This window comes from Vulpes vulpes, chromosome 7 (assembly GCF_048418805.1).
Source record: "Vulpes vulpes isolate BD-2025 chromosome 7, VulVul3, whole genome shotgun sequence".
In the NCBI taxonomy this organism is placed as follows: Eukaryota; Metazoa; Chordata; class Mammalia; order Carnivora; family Canidae; genus Vulpes; species Vulpes vulpes.
Window position 1 is genome coordinate 72,982,632 of NC_132786.1, and position 27,785 is coordinate 73,010,416.

The following is a 27,785-nucleotide window of genomic DNA, read 5'->3' on the forward strand; positions in this document are numbered from 1 at the left end:
GAACAGTTCCTGTTTGAAGGACCTAATTTATGGAACGTCTTTGAGACCAGGCTGCAGGGAAGCTGGCCTCCCAGTAGTCTAGGACAGTCTTCCAGAACACTGTTCACCTCCCTCTCCCCCCCAGCTCTCCCCAGCTGTCTAGGAGTCTGAGAACTAATCCCCGAGGCCCCTGGCAATGGTTCCTTCAGGTATCCTGCCATAATCCCAGACCCTGCCAAATAGGTACTGGCCACCCAGAGAAAGCACGAGAACAAGAAGAGCTAAGCCTCTGCGACAGGCCACACTTTATTTGGAGTGTTCCACGTAAGCGACTCCCAGCAGAGCCGCCTGATATGTGCAAAAGTCCCCCCAGAAAGCTGGGCCTCGCAGTGTGTAAAAAAGGCCCCTCATGGGGCAGAGCTGTGCAACTGTAAAAAAAAAAAAAAGAGAGAGAGAGAGAAAGAGAAAAAGAGAGAGAGAAAGCAGTCCTCCAGGAAGCCTGGCGGGCAGATAGAAATCGCTCTGGGCCAGGCCACGTGCCAGCGCTGCTGCTGGTTCTGGGTCTGTTTTCTCCTCCGATTGTGCTTTCTTTTCCAAGTCCTTCACACTCTGGGGTTGGGGCCACCGGAGGGGCCAGAGTCCTTAGCAAGGTGGTCTGGCCGGCAGTGCGGCTTGAGGGTAACCTCTCTCACACACGCAGACACCCCCAAACACGTGCTTCCCCACTGGCCTCAGCCCCACCAGAAAACTCGGGGCTTCCCTGACCCCTTCCCAACCCCCAGCCTGCCCTCATGTCACATTCGATGGGAGGTGCACTGCCCTGAGACAGATAAGGCCCTCCATCCCCCGGGGGCATGGCAGGGTGGGGAGGCCTTGCCGCTCATTTCACACCCCAGGGCAGGTGTTCATGGTCTGACTCTGCGTGTGTGCATCTAGGGGTGTGTGTGTGTGTGTGTGTGTGTGTGTGTGTGCGCGCGCGCATTGGCTGGAGGTGGGGGCCGAGGCTGGGGGAGGCACTTCTGGGATTCAGGGCACGTTGACTTTGAAGGGACTTCCAGGGACGCTTTCGTCGCCCCACTTGACAATGAGGATGTAGTCCCCTTTCTCCTTGACGGTGTAGGTGACGTTGTATACCCGGTTCCCCATGTGCTTCACATACACCTCCTCACAGGGGGTCTTGGGCCCATGCACGCCCACCATCATCATGTTGGTGCCTAGAGAAGGAAACAGAAGGGGCTGGCTCACACCAGGGGCCTGTAGCCCTTTGGTACCTCACACCCGAGAAAACCACCCCTTTCCTCCCTCGCATGCCTGCTTTGCTGCAGTCCACAGTGAAGGAGTTCTTCTGGCCCACAAAGGCCTGGGACAGCCCTGGGCCCCGTGTCACCACCTTGCTGGCATCTGAGGAAAACTTAGGGATGGAGCTGTAGCTGGAGCCGCGGCTGGAGGATGACTTGGTCACGGTCTCCACCAGAACCGTGGATGTTTCGTGAAGGCTATGGCCTCCAGACAGCCGGGGACCTGAGGGACAGAGTGGGGTAACCACGAGTTGTGTGAGAGGCCTACGTCCCCTGGCAGCAGACCCTCAGCCAGCCCTGACAGCCCCCGTGGGCCACATCCCTTCCCCCGCTGTGGCTTCCAGAGTTCCCAACAAGCCCCACGATGTGTACCAGGTCCAGCTCATCCCGAGGTCCTGGGCCTCTGATGGCTCCAGCCCTCACCCTGGCTTGGTCTGGGAACCCAAGTCATAGGGTAAGAGTCTTGCTTTGAAAACAACACATATCCAACTAATCCTTCAGTGCTTTGAAAAGGAAAGCTCGCTAAATATGTACTGAGTTTTGTCTTCTAGGAAGCCAGAAACACAGGAAGCCAGGAGGGCAGAAACTTAAGCTAAAGCTTGGGAGCCACTGCAGGGAAAAGAGTAATCAAGGGATGGATTTCAAACATGATTCTCCATGACATCACAGAATGGTGTGCTGTGTGAGGTCAGGCGACCTTATTCCTGGTTAGTTGCCCGTGGTTCCTGGGTTAGAACATGGCCCAATGTGAATGGCCACTGGACTCATCCAGGCTGGGCTGGAAGGATGCACCCAACCAGGGCACTCACCTGTGACCTTGGCCTTGAAGGGGCTGCCCACGATGTGCTGGGGGCCACCATACTTGATGGCAATGAGGTAGTTGCCAGGGGCCATGGGAGTATAAGTGACCACGTGGCCCTCAGGACACTCCCGACAGTCTAGCTGCACCTTGGAGGGGCCGTCGATGGTGACAGACAGGGCCCCTGAGCCCGCATTCAGGGTGTTGACAATGAACTCTGATGATACACCTGGGGGCCAGAGGCAGCAAGGCTGTAGGCAGGAAGGGCTTGGGGCCCAGAGCAGACCCTGCAGGGACTCAGTGCCCCGGGACAGGGCAGTGCAGGACCAGAGGCCAAGCACCCCAATAGCCAGCCCTCTTCCCCAGCCCCAGGCACTCACCAGTGGTGCCTCCCTCAAGCCCAGGACCATAAGCTGACACCAAGCCTGGGTCCCCTGCCTGGCTCTGTTCCCCAACACGGATCTTGAAGGGACTGCCGGGGATGTGGGCACCGTTGAACTTGACATCAATAGAGTGGACGCCGTTCTCATGGGGGATGAAGCGGATGGTGTGCTTGTCTGTGGGGCAGAGGGTTGGTGAGTGAGGCTTTGCCCTTCCCCTCCCCACTCCAGAAGGGCCGCACAGGGTGGGCAAGGCTAGGGCAGCTCACCGCTGTCCAGCTCAGAGACGTAGCACTCCTCCACTGCACCCGAGGGCGTGTGTACTCTAGCGTCGATCACGCCCCGAGCACCATTCAGCTGCACCGCGAAGGAGGCTGGCTGGTTCACCTTGAGCCCCGTCTCCTGCAGGGGCCACAGAGGGCACTCAGACTCCTGGGCAGGGTCTGGAGCACCACTCTCCGCAGCCCAACACTGCTCTCGCTGCCCGCCCAGCCTGAGGCTCCCAGCCCCAGCCTGGCCCAGCTCAGGGAGGTAGTCAACAAGGCTGTGGGAGCTGGGAGGCAGGGGCTGGGCCTCTGGCCTTGGCATCCACCTGCCAGGAGGTGGGCCCACCTGGCTGTGCTGGGCACTGTGGGGGAGAAGATGCTGTACCCTGTCCTGGCTGAGGAGGTAAGGTTCACACGATAGAGGAGGCCAGTGCTGTATGGCCCAGAGGCCCAGACAAGGAAGGAAAATGTAACCTAGACTGGCCTGGGGGTGCTCCCCAGAGAAGGTGGGTCAATGGGAAGGACTAGGAGAAGCAGGAGTGTGTGATGATCCTGGAGGTGAGACATGGCACCCCCTGCTGTACAGATACTGGGAGGGAGGGAGATTTCTGCTGACTGTCCTTACTGAGGTCACTGCTAAGCTCCTGGACATGTTGACCTGCCTTCGACTCCTGCCCATCTCTTAGGATGGCAGAGGGACCCTACCGCTGGGCACATACCTGCAGGCTGGTGACGGTGAGGCGGCGAGCATCATCTGAGAGGGAGGCCACAGGCACCACAAAGGGGCTGTCTGGTATGTGCTCGTCATTGAACTTGATGGAGACCTCATAGTCACCTGGGGAAGGAAGGCTGGTTGGCACAGGCCCCTGGATGGCAGGTGGTGGGGGTGGAATCACCCACCCACCTCATCCCAGGATAGGCACCTTGGGTCCAGGGCTCAGGTCTGGAGAAAGACTCCCATCCCCAGAGGGTGTGGGGGTAGAGGGAGATGGGGCAGAGAAAGAGCAGGGACCCATCTGTGCTCTGGCCAGAATGCCAGTCTGAAGGGTCAGGCAGGCACAGCCTCTGCCTCCAGCATGGACCACTCACCTGGTTCTTGGACAACATAGGAGACGCCACAGGAGCCATCTTTTCGGTCTTCAAAAGCAATCTCCGCCTTGCTGGGTCCCTCCACAGCAATGGACAGGCCCCCGGCACCTGCTTCTCGAGTCCAAATGCTGAACTCGGCTGGGGACAGGGAAGCAGGGCAGAGGCAGCTCTTTAGCACCACTGCCACCCTGCCGGCTGCCCTGCTGCCACCGCTCCCCTGCCCGGCCCCTGCCCCTCACCTGGCACGCCGGCCACACCTCGTTCCAGTCCTGTGCCACCAGCCCTCACTTTGTGGGCACCACCTTCACCCAGTGGCCCCACAGTAAACTGAAAGGGGCTGCCAGGCACATGCTGACCACGGTATTTGACAGTGACTGTATGGGGCCCCATCTCCTGGGGCACGAAACGCACACTGTATGCGCTGTCTTCTCCCTCAACGATCTCTGCGGCTTCCATCTTGCCCGATGGGCTGGTCACCTGTGCAGTCATGTCCTGAGAACTGGCTTCACCTGCAGGGAGTGTGGATTACTGCCAAGGTGAAACTGGGGCTGCTCCCAGCCTTGGACGTTCCCTCCCTCCTCAGTAAAGCTTCTTCCTCCACCCAGAACACCTGCTGCCCATGCCCTCCCCACCCTGTCCCAGGGACCAGAAGGCCCGGTGCAGCCATGCTTACCCTCCTGCTGCCGGGTGATGCTGCCGAAGGAGCCCAGGCGCTCCCGGCCCAGGAAGTCTCCGAAGACAGCAGGGAAGGGATCTCCACCCACCTGGGTGGACTCCTCCACCCGCACCTCGCGCTTGGTCTCCCCACCCCGCGTCTTGCTGATCTCCGTGCGCTCTGTGCGGGTGTACGTGTGGCTGCTACGCGTGAAGGTGCGCGTCAGGCGCTCCTGGGCAGACACCATCTGGAACCAGTTCCCTAGGAGACACAGAGCAGCAGAGGTGAGTCGGAGGCCCGTGCCCTCCCCAGAGCCCCGCCTCAGCTCTTCCGAGTCACACCTGGGATCTTGAGGTTGAGGTCACAAGTGCTGCCGATGGTGGCAATGGAAGGCGCCTGTCTGCGCCGGGTGATGCTTTCCTTCATGCGGCCTTCGCCGGTAACCTTCACAGTGAATGGGCTTCCTGGAAGAGAGGAGGGGGGCGATAGGGCAGCTCAGACCACTGGCCTCACAGCCTCTCCCTGCCCAGCCGTGGCCCACAGCTTACCAGGCACGTGCTTGTCAGCAAATTTGATGTTGATGATGTAGGTGCCAGGCTCCGTGGGGCAATAAGTGACTTTACATGTACCATCTTCCATGTCCTCACAGTTGATGTCCACTTTGCTGGGGCCTTCAATACTCAGCCCCAAGCCTCCATAACCTGGCAGGAAACCAAGGACCCATCTCCCTCAGGCCCTGCCACTCTGCTCTCCCTTGCCCACACTACAGGCTCTGTCTGGAACAGGTGGCCGACGTGTATAATAACGAGTAATGAAAGCTGGCTCTGCAGGAGGAGGAGGAGTGGGCCAGGCGCTGAACCAGAGGGCCAGGGATGGGGCAGTGTAGAAAATTCACTGGAGCCTAGGAGGCCTCCTCCCCCAGGGAGGGAAGGTGAGTCAGAAACTCAGGACAGCTGAGCTTTCTCTTACATTTGAGAGAAGTGCATAGCCCCCCAAATGGACCCCGGAATGTGAATCCCAACAGAGATGGGGGCCAGGAAGTCCAGGGAGGACGATGTGACTAAGGGGGCCCTGGGCAGGAAAGTTCAAGTCCTTGTTAGAAGCTCCAGCTGAAACAAGGGGTCCCTGGGGCGAGAAGTACCTGCATTGCGAGTGTCCACGATGAACTCTGCCACCTGGAAGGTGTGTCCCTCGGACAGGCCTTTGCCCCAGACCCGCACCTTGCTGGCGTCCCCGATCTCAGATGGCCCCACCAAGATCTTGAAGGGGCTATTGGTGACGTGCTTGCCACTCTTGCGCACGCTCACCACGTGCTCCCCAACCTCCTTGGGGGTGAAGGAGATGCCTGTGGAGAGGGGGTGGTCAGGCACGGTGTCCTGTGCCTGGCAGAGCACCGCTTCCTGACTCCTGTCATGCCTTCCTCCTCCTGAGGTCCCTCCCCACAGCCCCATGCTCACCAATGTGCCGGTTGGGCAGGCGCTTTAACAGGCAGGGCTCCTCATTGCCGGAGGGGGCACGGATGCTAGCGGTCAGCAGGCTCAGGTCACTCTCGGTGATCTTCAGTGACACATCCGTGGAGGTGCCCACGTTCAGCTGTGATGTGCGCATTGAGTCATCACCTGGGTGGGGGAATTTGACATGTCAGACTGTGAGGACTCCAGACAGGCCATGTCCTCTTGGCTCAGGAAACCTCCTAGCAGACCCCACTGGACTCAACAGATGGGACCACTCAAAGGGCAGAGGCCCAAGGCCCAGGACAGCACAGTCTTCATTCATGTGTTAGCCACCAAAGATTACTGGTGGGTCCAGGACCCTGGCTGCCCCGTGGATGCCTCAGGCCAGAATGGGTTCAATCCCTAATCCATATATTTTAATTGCAAATCGTGGTTTCATGACACTGAAACACTAGGCTGGACTGGACGATGTAGACTGTTGCCTTCCATGTGGCTCTGACCTAGTTGCTTAGCCTCTCTGGACCTACTGATCTATCAAAAGAGATTATACCCTAACTTCACAAGTTATTTCAATACTAAATGAGATGATGTATTTGAAAGCATATGGGGTGGTTGGATACTCCTCATCTGCTATTGACAATGGAGTGTTCCCTCTATTTGTCCAAACAGACCTCTTTCACCCAGAGGGGCCCCTAGTCTAACGCCCTGGGTCAATCAAACATGCTGGGCTTGCACATCCAGCACGTGCTGGGGCTTGGCCTGTAGTAGGCCTGTGTGCCCACCCCTGCCCCACCTGTGATCTTGGCTGTGAAGGGGCTCCCTGGGATGTGCTTGTCATCAAAGCGCACGATGATGCTATAGTCTCCGGGCGCAGTGGGCAGGTAGGACACGGTGCAGGTGCCGTCCTTGTTGTCCTTGCAGGTGATCTCAGCCTTGGATGGGCCCTCCACAGCCAGGGACAGACCCCCTGTACAGGGAGGTGGGGCTGAGCTCAGATGTTCCTGCCCTCAGCCCTGCACCTGGCCTTCTACCCCAGCCCTCTGCCTCCCCAGCACTCACCTTCCCCAGCATCCTTGGTGACAATGGTGAAGGTTGCCGGCTTGTTGACCATGCCATGGCTCAGGCCTGGCCCATAGGCACTGACATGGCGGCTGTTGATGGCGTCCACATAGAACTGCAGGGGACTTCCTGAAAGCAACCGAGAGAAGGTGCCGTGCTGGTAGTGAGGACAGGAGCTACCTGAGCCCACCTGTCTCCCACGTGACTCCCTGACTTTCTCTGTCTGCCATGGGGCCTGATGGAAGTCTGCCTCCTACTGAGGTAGCAGCCTCCTCAAGGGCTGGCGTGGCATCTGCAAAGAGCAGGTGCTCGAGGGACATTTGTTGAAAGAAGGCAGGCAAGGATGAAGTCACCGTGGGTTCCTCTCAGCCCAGCCCAAGCCCAGCCCCGCCCCAACTTACCAGGGATGTGGTTGCCGTCATACTTGATCCCCATCTGGTGTAGGCCTTTCTCTGTGGGTGCATATCTCACCGTGATGGTGCCGTCCTTATTGTCGGTGATGTTGGGCCGGGCCGTTTTCCCAGAGGGCATCCGTACCTCCCCTGCCAGGTAGCATGGTTATTAGGGGACCCTGTTTTTTCCCACCATGCCCACCCCTTTCTTGCTGCCCTGAGGCACCAGGAGACAGCCCGGAGCAGCAAGATGAAGCCTGCACTGGGATGTAGGAGCCTCGAGTCTGAGTTCCAGCCCTGTCCAGCTTGGTTATGTGACCCTGGGTAACTCCCTTCCCCTCTGGGCCTGAAAGAAGGTGACCCCTTCCCAGGCAGCGCAGGACAGTACCCGTGAGTTCCCCTTTCTGCACAGTGAAGGGGATGACCAGGTTGAAGGGCCTCAGCATGGATTCCATTGGCTCTGCAGGCACCACTGGCTCCTCTGTGGCCTGTGTAGGGGAAAGGAACGGTCGGCCAGGGAAGGCCTGGGGAGCCTAGCCTGAGTCACAACTGAAGTCCGAGAAAGTGAGGAAAGAACAAGATGGTTAATGGTGAAGCCAGAGTGGCAGGAGAAGTGTGTCAACCGCAAGAGAAGAGGTGCTCAGCTTGGAGGCCCATCTGCCCAGACTGACACCCGCTTGCTCCCCAAGATGGCCCCCCCAAACCATGCCCCAGCCCTGGCCACTGAGGACTAGAAGGAAGAAGTGAAGGAGCAGGGGGAGGGCAAGGCGTGGCCCAGGTGGGAGGCAGCAGTACCCAGTGTGTGGGGTAGGTGCTGGGCCGGGGCAGCTGCAGCACGTCAGCAGGCTCCTCCACGTGGGGCATGGGGTCACACGCCTGGGAGGCAAGGCACGGAAAGCATGGGTTGTGGCAGGCCAGTCCACACCCGCCAAGAGACCAGGAGCTGACTCTGAGAATGGCCCAGGGACCTGCAATTGGACTACCCCTGGGGCGGGATGGCTATTTCATGAGCTTTATCCTCTGGAGGGCTTCATTGTCCTGCGGGGCCACCTTGAGGGGATGTATAGGGACTGTGGGCCTGAGGGTCAGTGAGGAGAGTTCTGACCGACCACTGGAGGGACCAGAGACAGGGGCTGTGCTCAACTCCCAAGTTGGAGGGCCATGGGGAACCAAAGGCTTGACTCCAGAACACTCGGCCCACAATTCATCAGACATGGGGATGGGTTCTGGGATTTCTTGCTGCTGCTAACAAGGCCTGTCTCCTCAGCCACTGCCCCAGGCCTTGGAACTTACCAGCACATGGAAGGGGCTGTTGGGGATGTGCTCGCCTCCAAAGCGGATGGTGATGACGTACTTGCCGGGCTCGGGTGCTGTGTAGTAGATGTCAAAGGTACCATCGTGGTTCTCAACCACGTCCACGTCGAGCTCTGCCCCATCCGGTGTGGATACCGTGCATGTCACCTTCCCCTTGCCTGCTGCCTTGGCATCTACTGTGATCACGGTCTCCTCCCCAATCTGGATGCGGGGTCCCAGGCAGGCACCTGCCACCCAGAAGAGCCAGGTTGAGGGTCTATGAGGGCTGTGCCCAGTCCCTCTCCATTCCCAGCTGCCCCTACCACCTCAGCCCATGGCAAGAAGAGAAAGGGCACTCACCCAGGCCATGGCCTCCAATGGACACTGGAAACAGAGAAGAGTGTGAGGCCACACAGCCATGGGGAGGAAGAGGGGGTGGGGGATGGGGGCAGATGAGGTGGGCTCTCTGACCAGCAGTCCCCTAAGGACTGGGCCAGGGACCTGGAAGAGCTATGAGGGGTGCTCCATGGTGAGCAGGAGCAGAGGACAAGGTGGGCACCCACCTGTGACAAGACACTTGCTGGCATCCCCAGTGGGCAGGGCATGGATGCGGAAGGGTGAGTAGGGAATCTCGTCGCCACCATACTTGATGGTGATGGTGTACCGGCCACTCATGTCTGGCAGGTAGGACACGGTGTACGTGCCATCCCCGTTGTCTCGGATGTTGGCCTTCTTGGGCTTTCCCTCAGGATCCTGGGAGGGAAGCAGAGGTCAGGGCCTGCCTGTGCCCAAACCCTGACCAGGGAGGTGAGCTACACACAGACTCACCAGGATCTGGACGGTGAGCAAACCCTCGCCAGCATCCCGGGCATCAATGGTGAACTCCACAGGCAGGCTGGCAGGGATGCCAGAGGCATTGAGGCCAGGGCCACTGGCCCGCACCTTGCTGGCATCGTGGGCAGGAAGCACCTTGATCTTGAAGGGGCTTGAGGGGCAGAAAGGATGGACAGTTGGCTGTGGGTCCAGGGGGAGTGCTCCCCACAGACAGAAGCAGGAGGGAGGATTCTGCAGGGCAGAAAGGAGGGAAGAGCCCACATCCCAAGTTCTGTGGGAGGGTAACCTGTCGAGTTACCCGCTCATGATGGACCCAGAGCATTTCTGCGTTCCCCGGAAGATGCTGTGGTCAGTTTAAAGAGGAGGGTGTGAAAAGCTTCCTTCTCCCACCACCTGCTTTTCCCCAAGGCACTAATTTTGTGGCTATGTGGCAGGAAAGCCTGACCCAAGGAGAGCCCCTGCGGCTGTGCGCCTCTCTGGGGTGACTGGCAGGGAGCCCCAGGGAAGAGCAGACTGGGGGGCTGAGATTGAGACAGGTGAGGCCAAGGCAGATGGGAGGGGCACCCCCAGGACCCTGGCAATGGCCTGCAGGTACAGCCCCCATAGCAGGGCCCCAGAACTCAAGCTCAGTGTGTGGGAGCCCAAAAGTAGTTCTCACCTACGTGGCACCTCCTGGTCAGCATACTTGACAGCTACCGTGTAGGGCCCATCCGTGGCTGGAGTGTAGTGGACGGTGTGGGTGCCACCTCCATTGTCAAGCACCTCCACGGGCTCAGCCACACCTGGGCAAGGTAGGCAAGGTCAGCAGAGAGCCTCCTGATGCTCCATCCTACCGGCTCTCCTCCCCCCACCCCCACCTGGACATTCTGTACCTGTGGGGCCCAGCACGGCCACTTGCAGTGGGGCCCGGCCAGCTTGGCTGCAGTCCACTGTGAAGGTCTGGGGTACCCGGGCCCGGACACCGGCCCCCAGCCCTGGCCCTGAGCACTTCACCTTCCCAGGGTCCACCACGTCCTTCACCGGCACCCGGAAGGGGCTCCCTGCAAGGAGGAGGACGTCAGCCCCAGCCCACCTGCCTGAGAAGATCTTGGACACTGAGGAGGCAGCTAGAAGGAGGTCTCTGAAATGCCTCAGGGAGGCCAGACCAACATGTGCAAATGCTTAAGACCTTGCTAAGAAAATGTAAACAGGAATAAACAAACTTGGCTGCAGACAGCGACAGGGCAAACCTCGTGTAGGGCCACGGGCCTGGAAGAATTCCTTCCTAAATAAAATGCTCGAAATGAATTTTAAAAATAAGATCCACTTTTGATGGTGTGAAATTAGAAAAGGTCAAAAAAGTCCAATTTCAACATGCCCAAGCTCTGCAATGATGGAAGACAGAACATGTGCCAGCAGCTCAGCCCTGCAGGGGAGCAGGAGAGGGTGCAGACAGAGCAAGAGGATGTGAGAGGCGACCTCGCTGAGCCAGCAACAGGGGCCTGGACTGGGTCTGAGCGACTGGACCCCTGAAGTCTTGTGCTTCAGGTGAGGGGCCAGGACACCAGCTCTGGACTTGTGGGCGTGAACTGGAGGGGCCATCTCGTCCACAGCAAGCATCGCCCTGCTTCTCTCGCCCTCAACACCCACACCACCCCACCACCCCACCACCCCACCCGCAGCCTCACTGCTGCCTCCCCCGACGGCCTGCCCTCCATGCACACCTGGGATGGGCCGCCCCCCGAAGGTGATGTTGACGTCATAGTCTCCAGGGGTGAAGGGGATGTACTCCACGGTACAGCTGCCATCCTTATTGTCTTTGCAGGACATCTTGGCTTCCGAGGGGCCCTCGATGGCTAGGCCGAGGCCTCCAGTGCCAGCTCCCCTGCAAGGTGACACCCTTGTCAGCTCTGCTAGTGACAGTCAGGGAGAGGGAAAAGTGGCTGACTGGGGTGGGTAGAGGAAGGAGGGCAGGCCACCAGGGGGCCAGCTGAGGAGGGAGGAGCTACAGGGGTTGACGTGAAGCACTGCAGGAGGTTTGCTCCTAGGTCACCCTTGAGGGGATGTGATGAGGCTCACACAGAAGGACAAAGGAGAAGGGCACATGGCTGGGTCAGGATGGCCATGCCTCAGGGGGCAGATTAGGAAAGGGGGAGGATACCTGGTCTCCACAGTGAAGTGGTTGGCCTTGTTGACTAAGCCACTCTCCAAGCCTGGCCCGAAGGCCCGCACTCGGGTGGGGTCACAGCCCTCCGTCACGCCCACTCTGAAGGGGCTCTTGGGCACAGCTACATCGTCATACAGCACCTCCACCAGATGTACGCCTGGAAGCCGGCCACACACAGCAAGTCAGGGTGTGCACAGCCCCAGTGCCCCGGCTGCACTGAACAAGCAGTGATGGGAGCCCCACCGTTCCCCCCTCAGCCCATGCTCTCACCCTCTTCATAGGCGGTGTACTGCACTCGGTAGGTGCCATCACCATTGTCCGTCACATAGGTGTCCGTCTTAGCACCCGAGGGGTTGAGTACACGCGCTGTCACATGGTTCCCACCAGTGGCTGTTAGGGATCTTGCATCCACAGTGAACTCTGTGGTCACCTCACGCAGGACACCTGGGTCCCAAGAGAGACACAGTCAATGTGGGTCAGGGGCAGCTCTCACATAGTTGCTCACATCTCCACCCTCCCTAACTCCCAGGCTGTCCCTCCTATCCGCCAGCTACCTCCCCGCCTGAGCCCAGCCACCCTCTGCACCCCTGTGCACTCCAGGCCCATCTCCCACAGCCCCTGATTTGTTCCCATCACCACCCTGTGACACTCTGTTCACATCAGATGTCCCACAGTCTCAAGGGTGAGTCTGGGTCTTCTCTCTCCTATACCTTTCACCCCCGCGCCTAGCCGGTGGCTGGCCCCCAGCAGGTGGCCACTCATATTTACTGAACTGAGCTGAACGGTCTCCTAACCCTCTATTCCAAAACTTTCCCTCTATACTCTCCACAGTGTGGGTTTTTCAGGTCAGGGACATGATCCAAGAAAGCTAGGCTCTCCTCAGAAAGATGCACACAGGCAGGCACAGGTTTGCTACAGGAGCAGAGAGGCAAAGCTCCATGCCCAGCCTCTGGCTCTTGGTTCCTTCTCTGGGGTATCTGAGCCCTAAGAACTCCAGGCTGCCCTCCAAGCCCTATTTTCACCCAGCCCTGGCCCTCCCTAAGTCTTCAGCCCTGCTTCCCTCCCTCCTGCTGATGCCCATGGCTCCCTGACTGGCTCCTTCCTCTCACTCACCATGAGGCTCCACCCCGGGCCCCGAGACCTTGATTCCACTGGTGTCAACAGCAGGCTGCACGTGGACGCGGGTGGGGAATTTGGGGACAGGGTGCCCGCCATACTTGATGGTAATGGTATAGGTGCCAGGAAAGGCTGGGCTGTAGGTGATGTGGTAGGTGCCGTCCGCGTTGTTGTGGATCAGCACCTCAGCCTTGACGCCGGCATCCGACAGGATCTCAATGGTCAGCTCAGCCTCACCCGCCTCCGAGCAGTCCACAGTGAAGGTGGCTGCCTCGCCAGCCTTGCCACGCTCCAGGCCAGGCCCACTGGCCCGCACCTTGCTTGGGTCAAACACAGGCCGGATGGTGGCCTTGAAGGGTGAGCCTGGGATGTGGGCTTCGGCAAATAGGATGTTGATGGTGTACTCGCCCGGCTCCGTGGGTAGGTAGCTGACAGCACATGAGCCATCACCATTGTCCTGGCACTCAATCTTGGCTTCGCAGGGGCCCTCTACAGTCAGCCCCAGGCCGCCGGTGCCTGCCCCCTTGGTGTCAATGGAGAACGGTGCTGGGCTGCCTACCAGTCCACCCTTGAGACCAGGGCCATAAGCACAGACCTAGGAAGAGGACAAGTATATGGGTTCCTGATATCCCATGGTTGGTCTTCATGGCTCCCTACCCAGCTAAGCACCTTTAAATGTAGCAGCTACTACAGACTGAGTCCTTATAACAATTCCAGATGAGGAAGTGGGGACAGACAGATCAAATCATTTGTCCCAGTTAGTGAACCTGGAATGCAAGCCCAGTGCAGTCAAATACCACACTCTTAATAACTAAGCTGTCTCAAAGGCAGGCCCTGGGATGGGGGAATCACTTGGCATTGGGTCCTTGGCTGCACTCACTCCAGGTGCATGGGTCTTCTAGCCTCTGCCCCTGTGATTCCTCCATCTTCCCCATAAACCCCCATACCCCAGCTCCCTCCAGCTGCCATCTCTTCACCTTGGAGGGGTCAGGGGGCAGGACACCTTCCACAGCAAAGGGGCTGCCAGGCACTGGGTGACCATCGTAGGTGATGTCCACCTTGTAGGGCCCCTCCTCAGGGGGCATGTAGCGCACAGCCTGGGTTTCAGCTCCACCCCCAGGCTCCACCTTGCAAGGGATGGGTCGGCGAGAGGGTGAGGTCATCCGCACATCCAGCTGGCCCTGACCGCCAGCCCCACGTGTGTTCACAGAGAACACCTGTTCTTGCCCCACAGCCACCTCTGCGGAGAGGGCAAGGGACACAATGAACAGAGACTCCAGCCCATCCCACAATACCAGTCACCTCCCAAGGCAGCTCCTGTTCCACTTACTGCTGTTCAAGCCTTGAACTTTGACTTTGCTGAGGTCCAATGGGGGTGCCACATTCACTACAAAGGGGCTCTTGGGGACAGGGTCCCCACCATAGGTCACTGTCACAGCCATGTTGCCCTGTTGGGTATGAGAGGAGGTCAAAACTAGGTGGGTTAGACATAGCCTGGCAACACGCCCTTGGCCAACATGGACTTGAGGCCCAGAGGTGCACAGCCAGAGAGGAGGGGTGGCAGGAAAGGGTCCAACACTCAGAAGTGGCCCTAGGAGACTGGAGAATGGAAATTCAGGACCCTGTCAGCCAGGAATGGTGAAGTGGGGTGGGGGGACACACCTGCTGGACCGCTGTGTACTTGACAGTGTAGGAGTAGTCATGGTTGTCAATGATTTCAAAGTCCCGCACAGCTTCGCCCTTGGCAGCCCCAGCAAAGTGCACATCCAACTTGGCCTTGCCGGCTCCCTTGGTCAGTACTGTGAAGTGAGTGGGCTTCCCAACTTCCACACCTGGGGAGCCCAATCAAGATGGCAGGTGAGGGCCTGGGGGACACCCAGCCCCACCTCCAGCCCAGCCCCGCGCCTGCCCAGACACCTACCTGTTCTGTTCAGCCCAGGGCCCTCAGCCTTGACCTTGCTGGCATCATGGGATGGGTCCACCTTAATATGGAAGGGACTGGCAGGGATCTCCTGGATGGGAAAAAGACCTGGTGAGGATAGGCAAAGCCAGCTTCTGAAAGAGTCCCCTTTGTTTTTTCTGAAGCATGCTGCCTGCACACAGAAGTGCTCGATGGATGGCTGCAAAACTGTCCCCAAATGACATCATATCAAGCTGCTGGCTTAGACATGGAGGGTATAGGCTACCAGACTGCCACAGGCCAAGGGTGGGGTACCTGGTTGGCAAACAGCACCATGATGGTGTAGCGGCCCGCTCCCGGGGGTGTGTACTTGACTGTGAAGGTGTCATTGTCATTCTTGATGATGTCAAAGTCGATGTCAGCTTCCGCAGGGCCCACTACGCCAGGGGCGCACTTGATACCGATACTCACATCACCTGAAGGGAGGCAGGCACAAAACCGTGAGTGGGGTCTCAACAGCCTCACCCACTTAACTAGAACTCTGCCCAGAAACAGGGTGGAGCCAGAGCAGGAGCCCCTGGAGCCCAGGCCCATGCCCCCACCCCTGCCACAGCTGGGCGCACCTTGCCCAGCCTCACTGCAGTCCACGGTGAAGTAGGTAGGCTCGTTGGCCTTGAGGCCCGTCTTCTCCACGCCTGGGCCATACACCTTCACCCGCTCAGGGTGGCTGCCTTCTCCCACATTTACCTGCAGGGAAAGGGGTCAATGCTCAGCACAGTGCTCCTCCCACAAGGCCGCTTTCCTCAGCACTACCAGCCCAGCCTTAGTGATACCGATCTTAGCCTCCATGTGGGCAGTGAGGTGGGGAGCAGGTGACAAGGGCCCAGGGACAACCAACAACTCCTGTGCAGGGTTCCACCCTCCCTCTGGGACCCCAGCGGCAGGGAGCAAGACAGGAGGACATACCCGGAAGGGGCTCTTGGGCACGTTGACACCTCCCCAGGAAATGATGATGGTGTGTTTAATGGGCTTGGTGGGCACGTAGGAGCAGCGGAAGGTGCCATCACCGTTGGGAATGACCATGATGTTGACAGGGCAGCCATCAGCGTCCTGTGGGCATCACCAAGTGAATCTTAGAGTGCTCAGGCCTCCTCAGAGCACTGGTGCCCTCTGCTGGCCTCCATGCCCTCCTTACCCACCGCCTCTGACCTCAGGCCAAGGGAGCTCAGCCCCACGTGCTCTGGTGGTCAGGGCCCGCCCTGGGAGCCTAGAGATCTGGCTCTAGGCCATCTGTGTGGTCTGGCCTCCCAGTTAAGCATCTGAAATGTGTTAGTGGGGGAGAGGTTGCGCTAAGTCACTGTTTCTAAAATTGAATAGTGAACATTTTAAAGAAAAATTATCCTCTTGGACCCAAGAATACATTCATTAACTTCTAGAGGTTAGTGGCTACCAGTTTGAGAAACTGATTTGGGAAGCCAAGTCTATCACTGGCTTGAAAGATAATCAAATAATCTTTCAATTCAAAATTATTAGTACAACAAAATACACTTTTGGTAAAATATGCTCTTATGAATTCATCAGAAAACACAAAATTTTGTTTCCCATAGTTCTCCTGGATCCATGAGAGTCAGTCCTGCCATGCTACAATTTCCTCTGCCTCTCACCTGCCCCCACCTCCCAGGGCTCCTGCCCCAGGTGATGGGGGCAGCAGGACTGGGCAGTAAGTACCCCACCTGGGCATACAGATTCAGGTCTCCCTTGCCAGCGGCACGGGCATCAATGGTGAACTCCGCAGGCTTGTCCACGATGCAGCCTGTGGGCTCCAGGCCGGGCCCAAAGGCCTTCACCTGTGTAGCGGGAGGAGCAGAGAGCTAGGTCAGGGCCTGGAGGAGGGAGGGCCCTCTCCCCCAATTCTGGGCCCTTGTGCAGGCGCTGGGACCCACCTTGTCTGGAAAGCAGTCGGGTGCAGCTGGCTGGATGTGGGCAATGAAGGGGGAGTCTCGGATGTCCTCATCATCACAGATGACATGCACAGCATACTCCCCGGGCTCTGTGGGCCAGTACCTCACATCGCAGGAGCCATCCCCCTTGTCATCACACTCAATCTTGGCCTGCGAGGGCCCCTCAATGGAGAAGCCTGTGTGCAAGGTACAGAAGATCAGAGGGCACAAGAGGCAGCTCGGACACTCAGGCAGGTCCCCTATGTCCCACTCCTGATACTACCCAGCATTCCCACCCCGTCCCCAGTCATTTCCCAGGTCCCTCCATCACACCACTCCCCAGCATTCCTAGCTGCTACTACCCAGCCACTTACCCAGTGTCCCCACCTCCGTGCCAATGGCCTCTACCACAAAGTCGGCTGACTTGCCCACCTGGCCAGTTTTCAGGCCAGGACCCCAGGCCCGTACCTTCTGTGTTCCTGCCTCTGGGCTCACCTGTACCTCAAAGGGGCTAGGCAAAGAGGGATCTGGTGTCAACGCCAGGAAGTACCTCTGCTGGGAGTAGCCCTCCTCTCTTCCCTCACAGTTCCAGGCAGCCCAACCTCCCTCCTCCCACCCTGTGAGGGTCCCAGACAGGAAGGCATAGAGTGTGCCCAGTGCTTACCTGCGGGGGATAGCATAGCCGCCCCATGTGATGGTCACCACGTACTTCCCAGGCACCACAGGGTAGTACTCACACTCGAACACACCATCTCCAGCCTCTCGCACCTTTACTGGCTCCTCTGTGCCCTCTGAGGAGATGAGGGGTGGAGAAGGGGGTGTGATCAACAGTTTGGGAGTAACAGTTCCTCCATCCCTCAAGGAGCCCTCGGAACCCAGGTCCAGCCTGAAGGCAGCACTACCAGTGGGCAGGACTGAGATCAGGCAAGGATCACATGTCATCCCTGTGCTTGACACCTGGGGTTGCACGTAGGGTGAAGAGGATCATTCCCAGCTTGCAGTTGGGAAACTGAGGCAAGAGAAGAGATAATGGGTCTCTCTGGAGCCTCTCCAGGGGGCCATGGTACTGGCTGTCACTGCCCTGAGGGAGCCAGACCCACTGGCCATACTTCCTCCCTGCTCTCCCATTCCCCAGACCCAGGCCCTGTCACTCACTTGGCCCCTTGACTGTGACCTTGAGCTCTCCGCTGCCGGCACCCTTCGTGAACACCTTGAAGTCAGCCACCTCTTTCACACGCACACCCTTGGGTTGCAGGCCCCGCCCAGAGGCACGGCAGGCATTGGGGTTACAGGCTGGGGGTTGGAGAGAGAAGATTACCGAGGCTCTGTCTCAGGCTCCTCACCACTCATCGCCCACCTCCCTGGGCATAGTCTTCCTGACCCTCACAAGCACAGGGCTCTGCCCTCATGCATCTTCCCCCTGTACTCCCTGGGGCCTCTGACACAACCAGGGCCTCTGAGAGCCAAGCTGGACAGCGAACCACTAACAACCCTTCTCGCTGGGCTTCTCAGAGTCCGTGATGCCTGGGACAAAGATACAGCAGAGCCTGGCAGAGAGTGGGGCAGAGAGAGATAGGGGAGGGCCCCAGACCACCCCAAGGCACCCACCTAGAGCCACCTGGGCCTTCTCAGGCAGACCCACCATAGTGGCTTTAGGACTAAGTTATGCCACGAAACACTAACATGGCCTCAGAACAAGAGATACTCAACATGAAGCCAGCCACAGGCAAGGCAGGGAAATCAGCCTGCCATGGAATGCTACCACTGGCAATGAACCCAGACCTGGTTTCTAAGCACAGGCCAAAGAATGGTGATCTCAGCAGAGAACCCAGTGGGGGGCCACAGACTAGGCAAGGACATGTACTCCTGGCCTACCATGGAACCTGGGCCCGGCCACATAGCACAGGTGAGGCCAGTTAGCCATGGACATGCTGGCCGCCTCCGCCAGACAGCACTAACTTGGCACCACTTTCTTGGCCTGGTGGATGATGGGCAGGGAGTGGGCGAGTGATGGCAAAGGTTCTGAGTGGCAGAGAGAAAACTGGAAGGAGGAGTCACCACCTGAGGGCCTGGGCTATGGGTGTCATCACATGTGCCCCTGCAATCCTTCCAAGGTGGCACCTGTCTCATATGCTTTCCTATGGTCTCCTGACCCTCCCTGGGAGTAATGTGTGGAGAGATGATTGGGATGAGATCTGTCCAGAGCTACCCACATCCTCACCACGACTATTCTATTTTAAAGCTTCAGCTGACTCCCTGGATCGGGTCCTTCATTTCCCATAAACCCTCAGACCCAGAATGTGGTGGCAATTCTGTGTCCCAGCCTCAGTGAGGGTGACTGTGGGGGACAAAGGACCTTTACCTTCTGCCACATGGACGGGGAAAGGACTGCGGGTGATGGGGGCACCAGCAAAGGCCACATGCACCGTGTGGGGCCCCTCCATCACAGGCCTGTACGTGCATCGGAATGTGTTGTCACCCTTGTCTTCCAGGGCCACCTCCACTGTGTCCCTCCGGCCCTGCGGGTCCACGATCACCACGGCAACATCACCAGTCCCAGCCCCTGCCAGGCACAAAGGCTGTGAGTACTTGGGCTCTGGACACACACAGCTGCTCGGGATCCCCTTCTCTGGGACTGCCCACCTCTCTGCCCCAGGCCCCCATCCGTATCACCCCATGCAATTATGGGCTGCCTGCCTGACATCCCCCTGGGGCCCACCCTTACCCGCAGTGTAGATGTCAAAGTAGGTGGGTTTGTTGGCCACATTGCCCATGGGCTCCAGGCCAGGGCCACGGGCCGACACCTTGTTGGCATCCCCCAGGGCCATGCCCACGTTCACCTCAAAGGGGCTGCGTTCGATGTTCTGGCCAGCAAAGAGCACGGTCACCTAGAGTCAGGGGACAAGTGTTAGTTTCTCAGGGAAAGCAATTCTGAGAGGGGGTGGTGGGGCAGGGTAGAGCCAAGAATGGGGGGAGATGGGCTGCTGGGTGTGCTGGGATGGGGTGGGGTGTGAGCAAAGAGGGGTCCACTCAACCAGGGTTAAGGATGTGAATGGAATGGGGAGGGTCGGGATCCCTGGGTGGCGCAGCGGTTTGGCGCCTGCCTTTGGCCCAGGGCGCGATCCTGAAGACCCGGGATCGAATCCCACATCGGGCTCCCGGTGCATGGAGCCTGCTTCTCCCTCTGCCTTGTCTCTGCCTCTCTCTCTCTCTCTCTCTCTCTCTCTCTCTCTGTGTGTGTGTGTGTGTGTGTGTGTGTGTGACTATCATAAATAAATTAAAAAAAAAAAAAAAAAAAAGGAATGGGGAGGGTCTGCAGGGAGATACCTTGTGCAACCCCGCAACCTTAGGCACATAGGAGACAGCATAGGTCCGGTTCTTGTCATTGTTGGGAACCACCTTGGCCTATGGGGAAGGGAAAAGATCAGAAGTCACAGCACCTGGCAACACCCACGGGGATGCCTCCCCCAGTCCCCAGTATAGCAGCTGGTTCTGGCAGCCATCTCCAGGCCATTCCTGTTATCAGCCTGTGGTCTCTGGTTGCAAGCCCATGCCAATCCCTCTGGTCCCCAAAGGCTCTGCATACCTCCTCGGTGTGGCCCTCAGGGTCCTCAATGTAGACCAGCACCTCACCCACACCGGCATCCACCGTCTGAACAGTGAAGTGGGCAGGCTGCAGCACCGTGTTGCCATGGGGCTCAATGCCTGAAGGACAGAAGGCAGAGCCAGGATATTTACGGGACCCATCCAAGGACGTACCCAGCTGCACAGGGTCCATCCAATCCCAGGCCCTCAACACATACCAGGCCCGTAGGCGATGGCCTTCTTCGGGTTCAGCTGCTTAGAGCGAACAGGGGCACCAGGCTTGAGTTTGGCCTTGGGGAACTGGGACAGGTAGGTCATGACAGAATGCTCATCCACGTTGGGATCCACAATCTCCTCAGGGGCAATCACCTGCCACAGAAAGGAATGGAGTCACAGGGTGCCTGCCACCTTGCAACCTTATTTCTCTCCCACGTCCTGGCTGGGCTCCTTATAGACCCAACCTCCCTCCTGAGCCCGCTGGCCCCCCTTCTCTGCCCTCACCCCATTTGCTGGTGTACCTGGGGCACCCCGAGCCAGTCGTCCGCCTGCTGCATGGCCTCCCGGGCGTTCTCCACAGGCTGGTTGGGGTCCCAGGCCTCCCAGTCAGGGCAGAGGCCTGGAAAGATGGTAAATGGAGATGGTGACTTGGGGGGTGTAGCCAGTCCAAAGGCAGAGCATTTCCTTGTCCGACAGCCTCGCAGGCTGTGAATTCACATGCCCTGCTTGAGGACCCGAGCAGCCAGGTGCCTCCTGACCACTTACGTTAGGGCGCATTGGCTGGGATGCCCATCGCTGTTAAGAGGCACAGCAGCCCTCCCTAGCACCAACAATGAGGTCTTTCTGCCCTGGCTGACGCAGCCTGGCACCAGCCCTGCCTGTCAGCCTCCTGCCTGCCTGGGCCCCAGTGCAGGCCCTGTGAGGACACCCCCATCCCGTCCCTCCTGCCTCGTTCCTGCTGCCTTGGGGGTGCACAGAGGAGGTGAGAGGCCCCATCCTGCATAAGCCTCTGGCCTGTCCCCCAAAAGGTCTCCTCACAGCCACGCTCAAGTCCTAGACCTCCAAGCACTTCCCACATCAGCCTTAGGGCATAAGACACCCTCTCCTTCCTCACTGACCATTTGGGGAAACTGAGGCACTTAAGGGCATGTTTTGAGAGAATGGGTTCTCCTCTGTGGACACCCAAAATCCAGCCCTCCTAATGGGAAGAATGCTGAGGCAGCCCCAGATCACTCCTGTCAAGGGGTGCAGAGGTTAGGGGGTACTTGGTCCAGGCCAAAGCTGGAGGAAGGGTGATGCTCATTGGTTGGGAGCGGGCTGGCTCAAAGGCTGGAATCCATGACCGCCGGAACAGCTGAGCTCACTGCTGGCGGCCTCACCAGCTGTGGGCAATGGCTCAGCAGCTGGGAATGCTTCCCAGGCACTGGTGCCCCCGCCTCCCACCCCCTGGCTCCCCACCCCCTGCTCCCCGGCTGACCCTAGGCTGGGGGAGGATCCTCCCAAGGGGCCAGCGGGCAGAGCTCATCCACCGATCCGGGTTAGAAGACGGATCTTCTTGGGAGGTGATGGTCAGAAAGGGAGCTGCCTATGGGACAGGGCACTAATGCGCGATGCCTCAGTTTCCTTGCCCTGAACTGTCCCCACCTGACGAGGCCAGGGGCTACAGCGAGAGAGGGCAGGGCTGGGTCACCTGCCACTGGGCAGTGACACACCAGCCTCAGCCCCTCCACAAACTGAAGAAGAACCTTCTCAGGACCTAATTCCTGGCCTTCTTGCCACATTTCTGTTCTTTCAGCTCAGCAGAAATGGTACCCATGTGGCAAAGTAGGAAGCTCATGGGGCAGGCCTTGGGCTCTAGTTCAGTTCTGCCACAAATAAGCTGTGTGGTCTTGGACAGGTCACTGGCCCTCTCTGGACCTAGTGTCCTTGTCTGTAAAATGAGGAATTCTGAACCTTTTGCAGCAGCTGCAGGATCTGGCACAGATCAGAGAGGGCCTGCTGCCAGCGATGATTCTCGGCTGGAGCAGGGGCAAGCCTCACCGGCGCTCCTGATCCCCCAGCCCTGAGATATGCATTCTGACGGGCCCAGGCCCCAGCACCCCCAGCGAAGGGCTCCATGATGAGCCCTCTGGCCCACTCACCAGGGGCGCAGTTGTCCACCAGGGCGCCCAGAGCCTTGCCGTCCTGCCAGTCACGGTTGAAGTTAGTGATGGGCAGTTGGGGCACCTTGTTCTGGATCCAGCCGAGCAGACGCTGTTTGGGCGTCTGCTTGCGGGCGTCCTCATCATCCTCATCCTCCCACATGGGCATGGAGATGGAGTAGTGCAGGATCAGCGTCCAGATTAGACCCAGGATCAGCTTCAGGTTCCCATCCACGATGGCCTTGCTGTCTGCAGAGCAGAGAGAACAAGCTGGACTCAGCAAAGGGGCTGCCCTGAACAACTCAGCTCCTGAAGCTGCTGCTAGAGCACGGGGGATCAGAACTCCTGATTCTGGAACCTGCCCCCTTCTCTGCCTACCAAATTCTCACCCTCCCACAATGCCGGACCCAGAGGACTAATGCATTTGTTTGGGTCTCTCCCCTGGAAATGAGGTTGCTTCCCAATGTGCCTCCACAACAGGTGCTTTCACCTGAGCAACAGTTCACGCATGGGCCTCCATCAGGCTACAAGCACCTGGGCAATTCTCCGGGATTGTGAGCCTCTTGGGGACAGACGCTGTTTTGTTTCTTTTTTTTTTTTTTAAGTTTTATTGAGGTACGCCTGACATACAACAAACTGCACATATTAGAGCATACAACTGGATAAACTTTGACGGCACATATACAACCAAAAAGCCATCACCATGTCATAAATGTATCCATCTCTCCCCAAATTTCTTTGCATGCGCCCCTTTGTGACCCCTCTCTCTGCCCCTCCTTATCTCCTCTTTCCAGGCAACAACTGGTCTGCCCTTGGTTACTATGGATTAGTTTGCATTTTCTAGAGTTCTATACAAATGTAATCGTATAGTATGTACTCTTTTCGTCTGGCTTCTTTCACACTAGACACTATCTTATTTCTCTAGACTCAGTGTAGAACTTGGTGGGGTCTCAATAAATACTGGTTGAATGGGTGAAGATTTTAAAAACTGAATTTGGAGAGGAATAGAACTAACCTGGTTCCAGCCAAATTTTCCTCTGAACACCATAAAAGGCTTTTGGAACAAAGTTCTGGAAGGAGGGAGGGGGTACAGTGCAGGCTTGAGTAAGGCTTGAAAATCATGTTTTCAAATGCTGGGGCCAGTGGGATTTCACATGAGCCAGGAAGAATGTCACCCATGTGGACTCAAGTCTCAGAAGCTCAGACACCGCACCCATCCCTTCCTTTGAGGAATACCAGAACAGGTCCCCCAATATTTGGGGGGCCTAGTTCACCTTCCACAGCCAGAAAGAAATATCCAGGTCCCAAGGTGACCTGGAGTATAGATCTTTGCAAACCAGCTTATTTATAAAAGACAGCACACGAGTGAAATCCATCAGCTTCCCTGAACACCACTTTAAGGAGGTTTGGCGGGCAGGGAGACTCAGCCTTGTTTACTGGTGTTGCCTGAGAGATAGGAGAGGGTGGGGCTGGAGCCACCCCCCCCCCCCCCCCCCCCCCCCCCCGCCCTTACACATCTTTTCCTCCTTCTCTAGATCTTGGGAGAAAGCAGTTAGGAGACCAAAGACCTGGGGAACTCCAGCATCCTCCACCCCATCCCACCCTCACCCGCCCCCAGGAGGGAGAATCTCAGCCTCTCTGTCCCTGCGGCCTCCAGCTCTAGCCCCCTTGGCTCCCCCACCCTTTCACTGATTCATCCTTCCTTCCCCCGCAGCTCCCCAGCCCGCCCCCTCTCCCCCTGGCTCCACCGCAGCACAATGGTTTGGCAGCTCTCAGATTCCATGACACACTCCGGCCTCCCCCTCCCGGTGCTTCAGTGCGCTCTCTCAAACACTCGGTCCACAATACTTTCACACAGCCTTGACACCCAGTGCCCCGCAGCCTCTCACCACCCTGACAGCCTCCAAAGCCAGTGCTCACACACCCAGAAGTGCTTCTAGCAAACTAGAGCCAGATTCCTGGGAGGGAGGCCCTGAGGTTGCCGGGGTTGGAGGGGGTGTCATTCATATTTGCTTCAGGGAGAAGTTTCTCCCCAGTAACTGGCCCTGGGCCAGACAGCAAGTGGTCCACTGCAGCCTGGGGCAGGAGAGGGGCCCAGAGTCCTGCTCTGGAGCAGTGACCTTCCTCTCGGAACTCACCCCCACCCCCAGGCCAGGCAGAAGAAGAGAGCTCCAACAGAGCCAGGCTTCCTCCCTCATTCCCTGAGCCACCACTTCTCCAGCATGGGGACACCCCCAAAGAGGTGGGAGGAGCCTGAGAGCCAGTCCTTGAGGCCACCCCAGGCCTCAAGTGAAGGGGGAGGAGAGAGGGCCTGGGCGAGGGAGGGTGCCGGCACAGCTGCTACCCCCTCCAGCCCCTCCCTCAGCTGTTGGCTCTAGAAGGAATAGCAACTGGGGAACAGCTGCGGCACAGAGCTGCCTCATTAGGCCTCTTTGTTTGGAGGGGCTGGGGGGGTGGGTGGGGGCCGGGTCGGGGTGTTGGGGTAAGGGTGCAAGGCTCCTTCAACCCAGGCTGAGCACCCCTCTTTCAGGTGTACTTCTCAGCTCCCACCCCACTCCTAGAAAGGGAAGTAGGGAGACTTTTTGACTCCCTCCCAGGTGCCCAGATGCTCAATTTCAGTCCTGAGACAATGCCCAGAGGAGGCCCCTGGACAGCCCCTTCCCACCACTAGGTGGGCCAGAGGGAACCAGAGGAAGCAGAACAGCCAGCCCTGGTGGAGAATCCCTTGACATCTCCCCGCTGGGGTGAGCAGCCCTGCTGCCGGTGCCCCCTCCCCTTCACCCTCAGCCTCAGGCCTGGCCCCAAATTGCTGACAGCTTATCTCATCAGCGCGAGTGAGCCACTTGGCCCAAATGGGGAACAGTTCCCCTTCCTCTCAGCGGGAACTGAGGAGCGTCCCTCCCACCCCCAAACCATCTTTTGCTTCTTCCCCCTCTACTCTGAGCCGGCCCCTCTACAGCTGAGCCAAGGGGCTGGAGCCAGGCACCACCATGGGGGAGGGGAGAGGTGCGCTCAGGAAGGATGAGGCCCGGAGAGGGGCTGGCCACCCCCGCAGTGGGAAAGGGAGGGGAAGGCTGAGCAGTTTCCTATAAAGCTCTGGTAAGGCCCCAGGCCCTGCCCTCGAGACCCCACCTGGGACAGTCAGTCCTGTGGGTCAAATCCCAGCATGCAGGGGGATGACAGCCCCAGGACTGACTTGTCTCTGCCCCCCCACACACACACACCATCTGATCCCCCCCAACACACACACACACACACACACACACACACACTCATGTAGCCTTCAGCCCCACTACAAAACACCAGGGCCCCCTCCCCCACTCCCTGTCCTCAGGCTTGTCCTTCTGGAAAGCTCAGAGACATCTGCTGTGTCACGGAGGCAGGGCTATTTCCAGGCCAGAGCGGGTGGGGTGGGGGGGCAGTATTGGGGCAGGAGGGGTAAGGCCTAGAGAAAGGACTGGACAGGGCAAAGGGCCCCGGACTGACTTCAGCTGCTAATTCAGGAGGCCGAGAGAAGCCCTGAGGGACAGTGGGGGTGGACAGACATTCAATTATCTAGAGAAGTCTCTGGGGTAGCCTGGTGGGGAAAGGCACTTGACTCCATATGAAACTCCTCTTCTGGGGCCCTGGAGTGCACCCCCAAGGGGCCCTTTCATGTAAATCATGGCAAGACTCTTAAGAGCTTATCACAGGGGTTGGGGGTCTTCCCTGGGCCCTTAGCCAGCAGGGAGCACAGCAGGGCTGGGAGGGGAGGAGCAGCCCCTGGCCACTCAGAGCCCACCCCCAGCTCCCTAGCTCCCCAGCTCCCAAGCCTGGAGTGCCTCCCCACCCCCACCAGCACTGATACACCTTCCAAATCTGGTTACACTCAATGACTTCCTCCCTTCTACAGTCCTTCCCCTCCCTCTCCTCAACCCAGACCTTTAGTTGCAGCCAATGGGGGCCAAGTGGGTGGGCTGGGGCCTGGCATGGACATGGGGGAGCACCCTCCCAGGCCAGCTGAAGCTGGAGGTGGGTAGGCAGGGGTTAAGGTTCCCTGCACTCGCTCAGTGCCTTTTTAGGTTTCTGAGGCTGGGCCCTGCCTGCCCTGGTCCAGGGGCCTGAACCCAGCTGCTGAGCACATGCCTGTGGAGGGCCCCCCCGGCCCCATGCCTGCCCAGCCACCAGCTCTCCCTGCACCTCTCAGTCCTCAGATGGGCAGTGGCTGGGACCTGCCTTCAGTGGGCTCCTCCTCCGGTGGAGGTGCTAGGAAGCAAAGAAGCTATTTGCTTTGTTTAGGGAGTAGACACCCCCAGGAATCAGTAATGGGCACTGACCGTGTCTTCTCAAGCACGGGCTGGGATGGCCCCATGGCAAGAAAGGGGACAACGAGGAGAGGAGGGTTGATGGGAGTGTGTGCGGGAAGGCTGAGCTGGAAGACTTAAGAACGGTAAGGTCTGGACTCCTCCGGACACCCCCCAGATGCCCCTATAAGGACAGCCCGGTGTGCAGGCAGTGCCCGCGTGGCCTGCGTCGAAGGGCTGGGAAGTCCCTGTGCCTCCCCCCTGGGCCGGGGTCGCCCCCTGCCCTAGCTCAGCTCCCCGCGCCCACCACCACCACCACCACCGGGGCCGCCCATTCTCAGGGCGCGTCCCCCTCCCGCACTGACCGATGGACACGAGCTTGATGTGCTCGCGCTCGAGGAACTCGAGGGCCACGGACACGTTCTCCAGCTTCATCTGGCGGAAGTTGGGGCGCGGGTGGAACTTGCGGTACATGCGCTTCTGGCTGAGCACCTCGAGCAGCGCGATGAGCCGCAGCCCGTCGCTGAGGTCGCGCTGCAGGTCGGTCAGGCGCTTGCCCACGCACTTGAGGTGCTCGTTGCACCAGCGCGTGAACGTGTTCTGCTGGATCTTCTTCCACGGCGCGTCCTCCGCCAGGTCCTTCTCCGTGGACGGCATGTCGTCCACCTCGTCGCCCAGGCCGAGGCCCGCGGCCTCCGAGTAGCCGCTGTTGTTCATCATGCTGGCGGCTGGCGGCTGGCGGCTGGCGGCTGGCGGCTGGGGGGCGCGGGCGCGGGACTCGGCCGCTCTGCAAGGCTCTCAACTCCTCGAGCGCGCCCGGCTGGCGGGACTCGGCGGGCCTCCTCGGCTCCTCGGCCGCGCTCTCTCGGTCTCCCTCTGCGGGGCGGAGCGGCGCTCGGGAAGTGCGGGCCGGGCCGGGGCGGGGGGTTTAAGAAGCCCCCGGGGCCGCGCCCCCCCCACGCCGCGCGGCGGCCCCCGGGTCCACGTCAGAGCGCCGGCCTCCCAGGAATGCCGCCCGGCCCGCGGGTGGGGGCGCGCCGGCGGGCGGGCCCCGCCTCCTTCCTCCCCTCCCCCACGGCCGGGCGGCGGGACGGGCGGGCCCGGGCGGGGGTCCGCGGCCCAGGCAGCCCGATGCCCCGATGCCCCGCCGCCCGCCGCCCCGCCGCCCCGCCGCCCCGC

General features: G+C 59.1%; 1 protein-coding gene across 2 annotated transcripts; it reads right to left on the bottom strand.

Moving 5' to 3' along the window:
- Positions 1–261: 261 nt before the first annotated feature.
- FLNC (filamin C) lies at positions 262–27,568 on the bottom strand. 2 transcript variants are annotated; one of them, XM_026010793.2, is made up of 48 exons: positions 26,972–27,568; positions 22,324–22,572; positions 20,704–20,801; positions 20,404–20,554; positions 20,187–20,305; positions 19,928–20,005; positions 19,326–19,488; positions 18,963–19,163; positions 17,756–17,893; positions 17,265–17,391; positions 16,975–17,111; positions 16,604–16,797; positions 16,394–16,507; positions 15,627–15,770; positions 15,284–15,407; positions 14,976–15,136; positions 14,682–14,772; positions 14,423–14,592; positions 14,091–14,208; positions 13,738–14,000; positions 12,758–13,355; positions 11,915–12,088; positions 11,639–11,801; positions 11,202–11,362; positions 10,371–10,538; positions 10,157–10,280; positions 9,493–9,649; positions 9,228–9,417; positions 9,025–9,048; positions 8,665–8,912; positions 8,167–8,247; positions 7,760–7,859; positions 7,381–7,521; positions 6,980–7,108; positions 6,714–6,887; positions 5,924–6,085; positions 5,608–5,811; positions 5,015–5,167; positions 4,808–4,930; positions 4,485–4,727; positions 4,051–4,320; positions 3,812–3,949; positions 3,442–3,557; positions 2,726–2,858; positions 2,457–2,633; positions 2,087–2,305; positions 1,291–1,500; positions 262–1,193 (listed from the first exon to the last, which is right to left on the bottom strand). In XM_026010793.2, the coding sequence occupies exons 1-48, from the start codon at positions 27,324–27,326 to the stop codon at positions 1,006–1,008; spliced, it is 8,163 nt and encodes a 2,720-aa protein (XP_025866578.1). In that variant the 5' UTR covers positions 27,327–27,568; the 3' UTR covers positions 262–1,005. The 2 variants fall into 2 exon arrangements, with proteins under 2 accessions (XP_025866578.1, XP_025866579.1); XM_026010794.2 differs by lacking the exon at positions 8,167–8,247.
- Positions 27,569–27,785: the final 217 nt, after the last annotated feature.

What these genes read in the sequence shown, in the direction of transcription:
- FLNC (XM_026010793.2), bottom strand. Translation starts at nt 27,326, where the DNA reads ATGATGAACAACAGCGGCTACTCGGAGGCCGCGGGCCTCGGCCTGGGC. An exon ending in CTTTGACATCTACACTGCGG is followed by an intron (nt 19,164 to 19,325) that starts GTAAGGGTGGGC and finishes TGTGCCTGGCAG; the next exon opens with GGGCTGGGACTGGTGATGTT. An exon ending in CACCAAGGATGCTGGGGAAG is followed by an intron (nt 6,888 to 6,979) that starts GTGAGTGCTGGG and finishes CTCCCTGTACAG; the next exon opens with GGGGTCTGTCCCTGGCTGTG.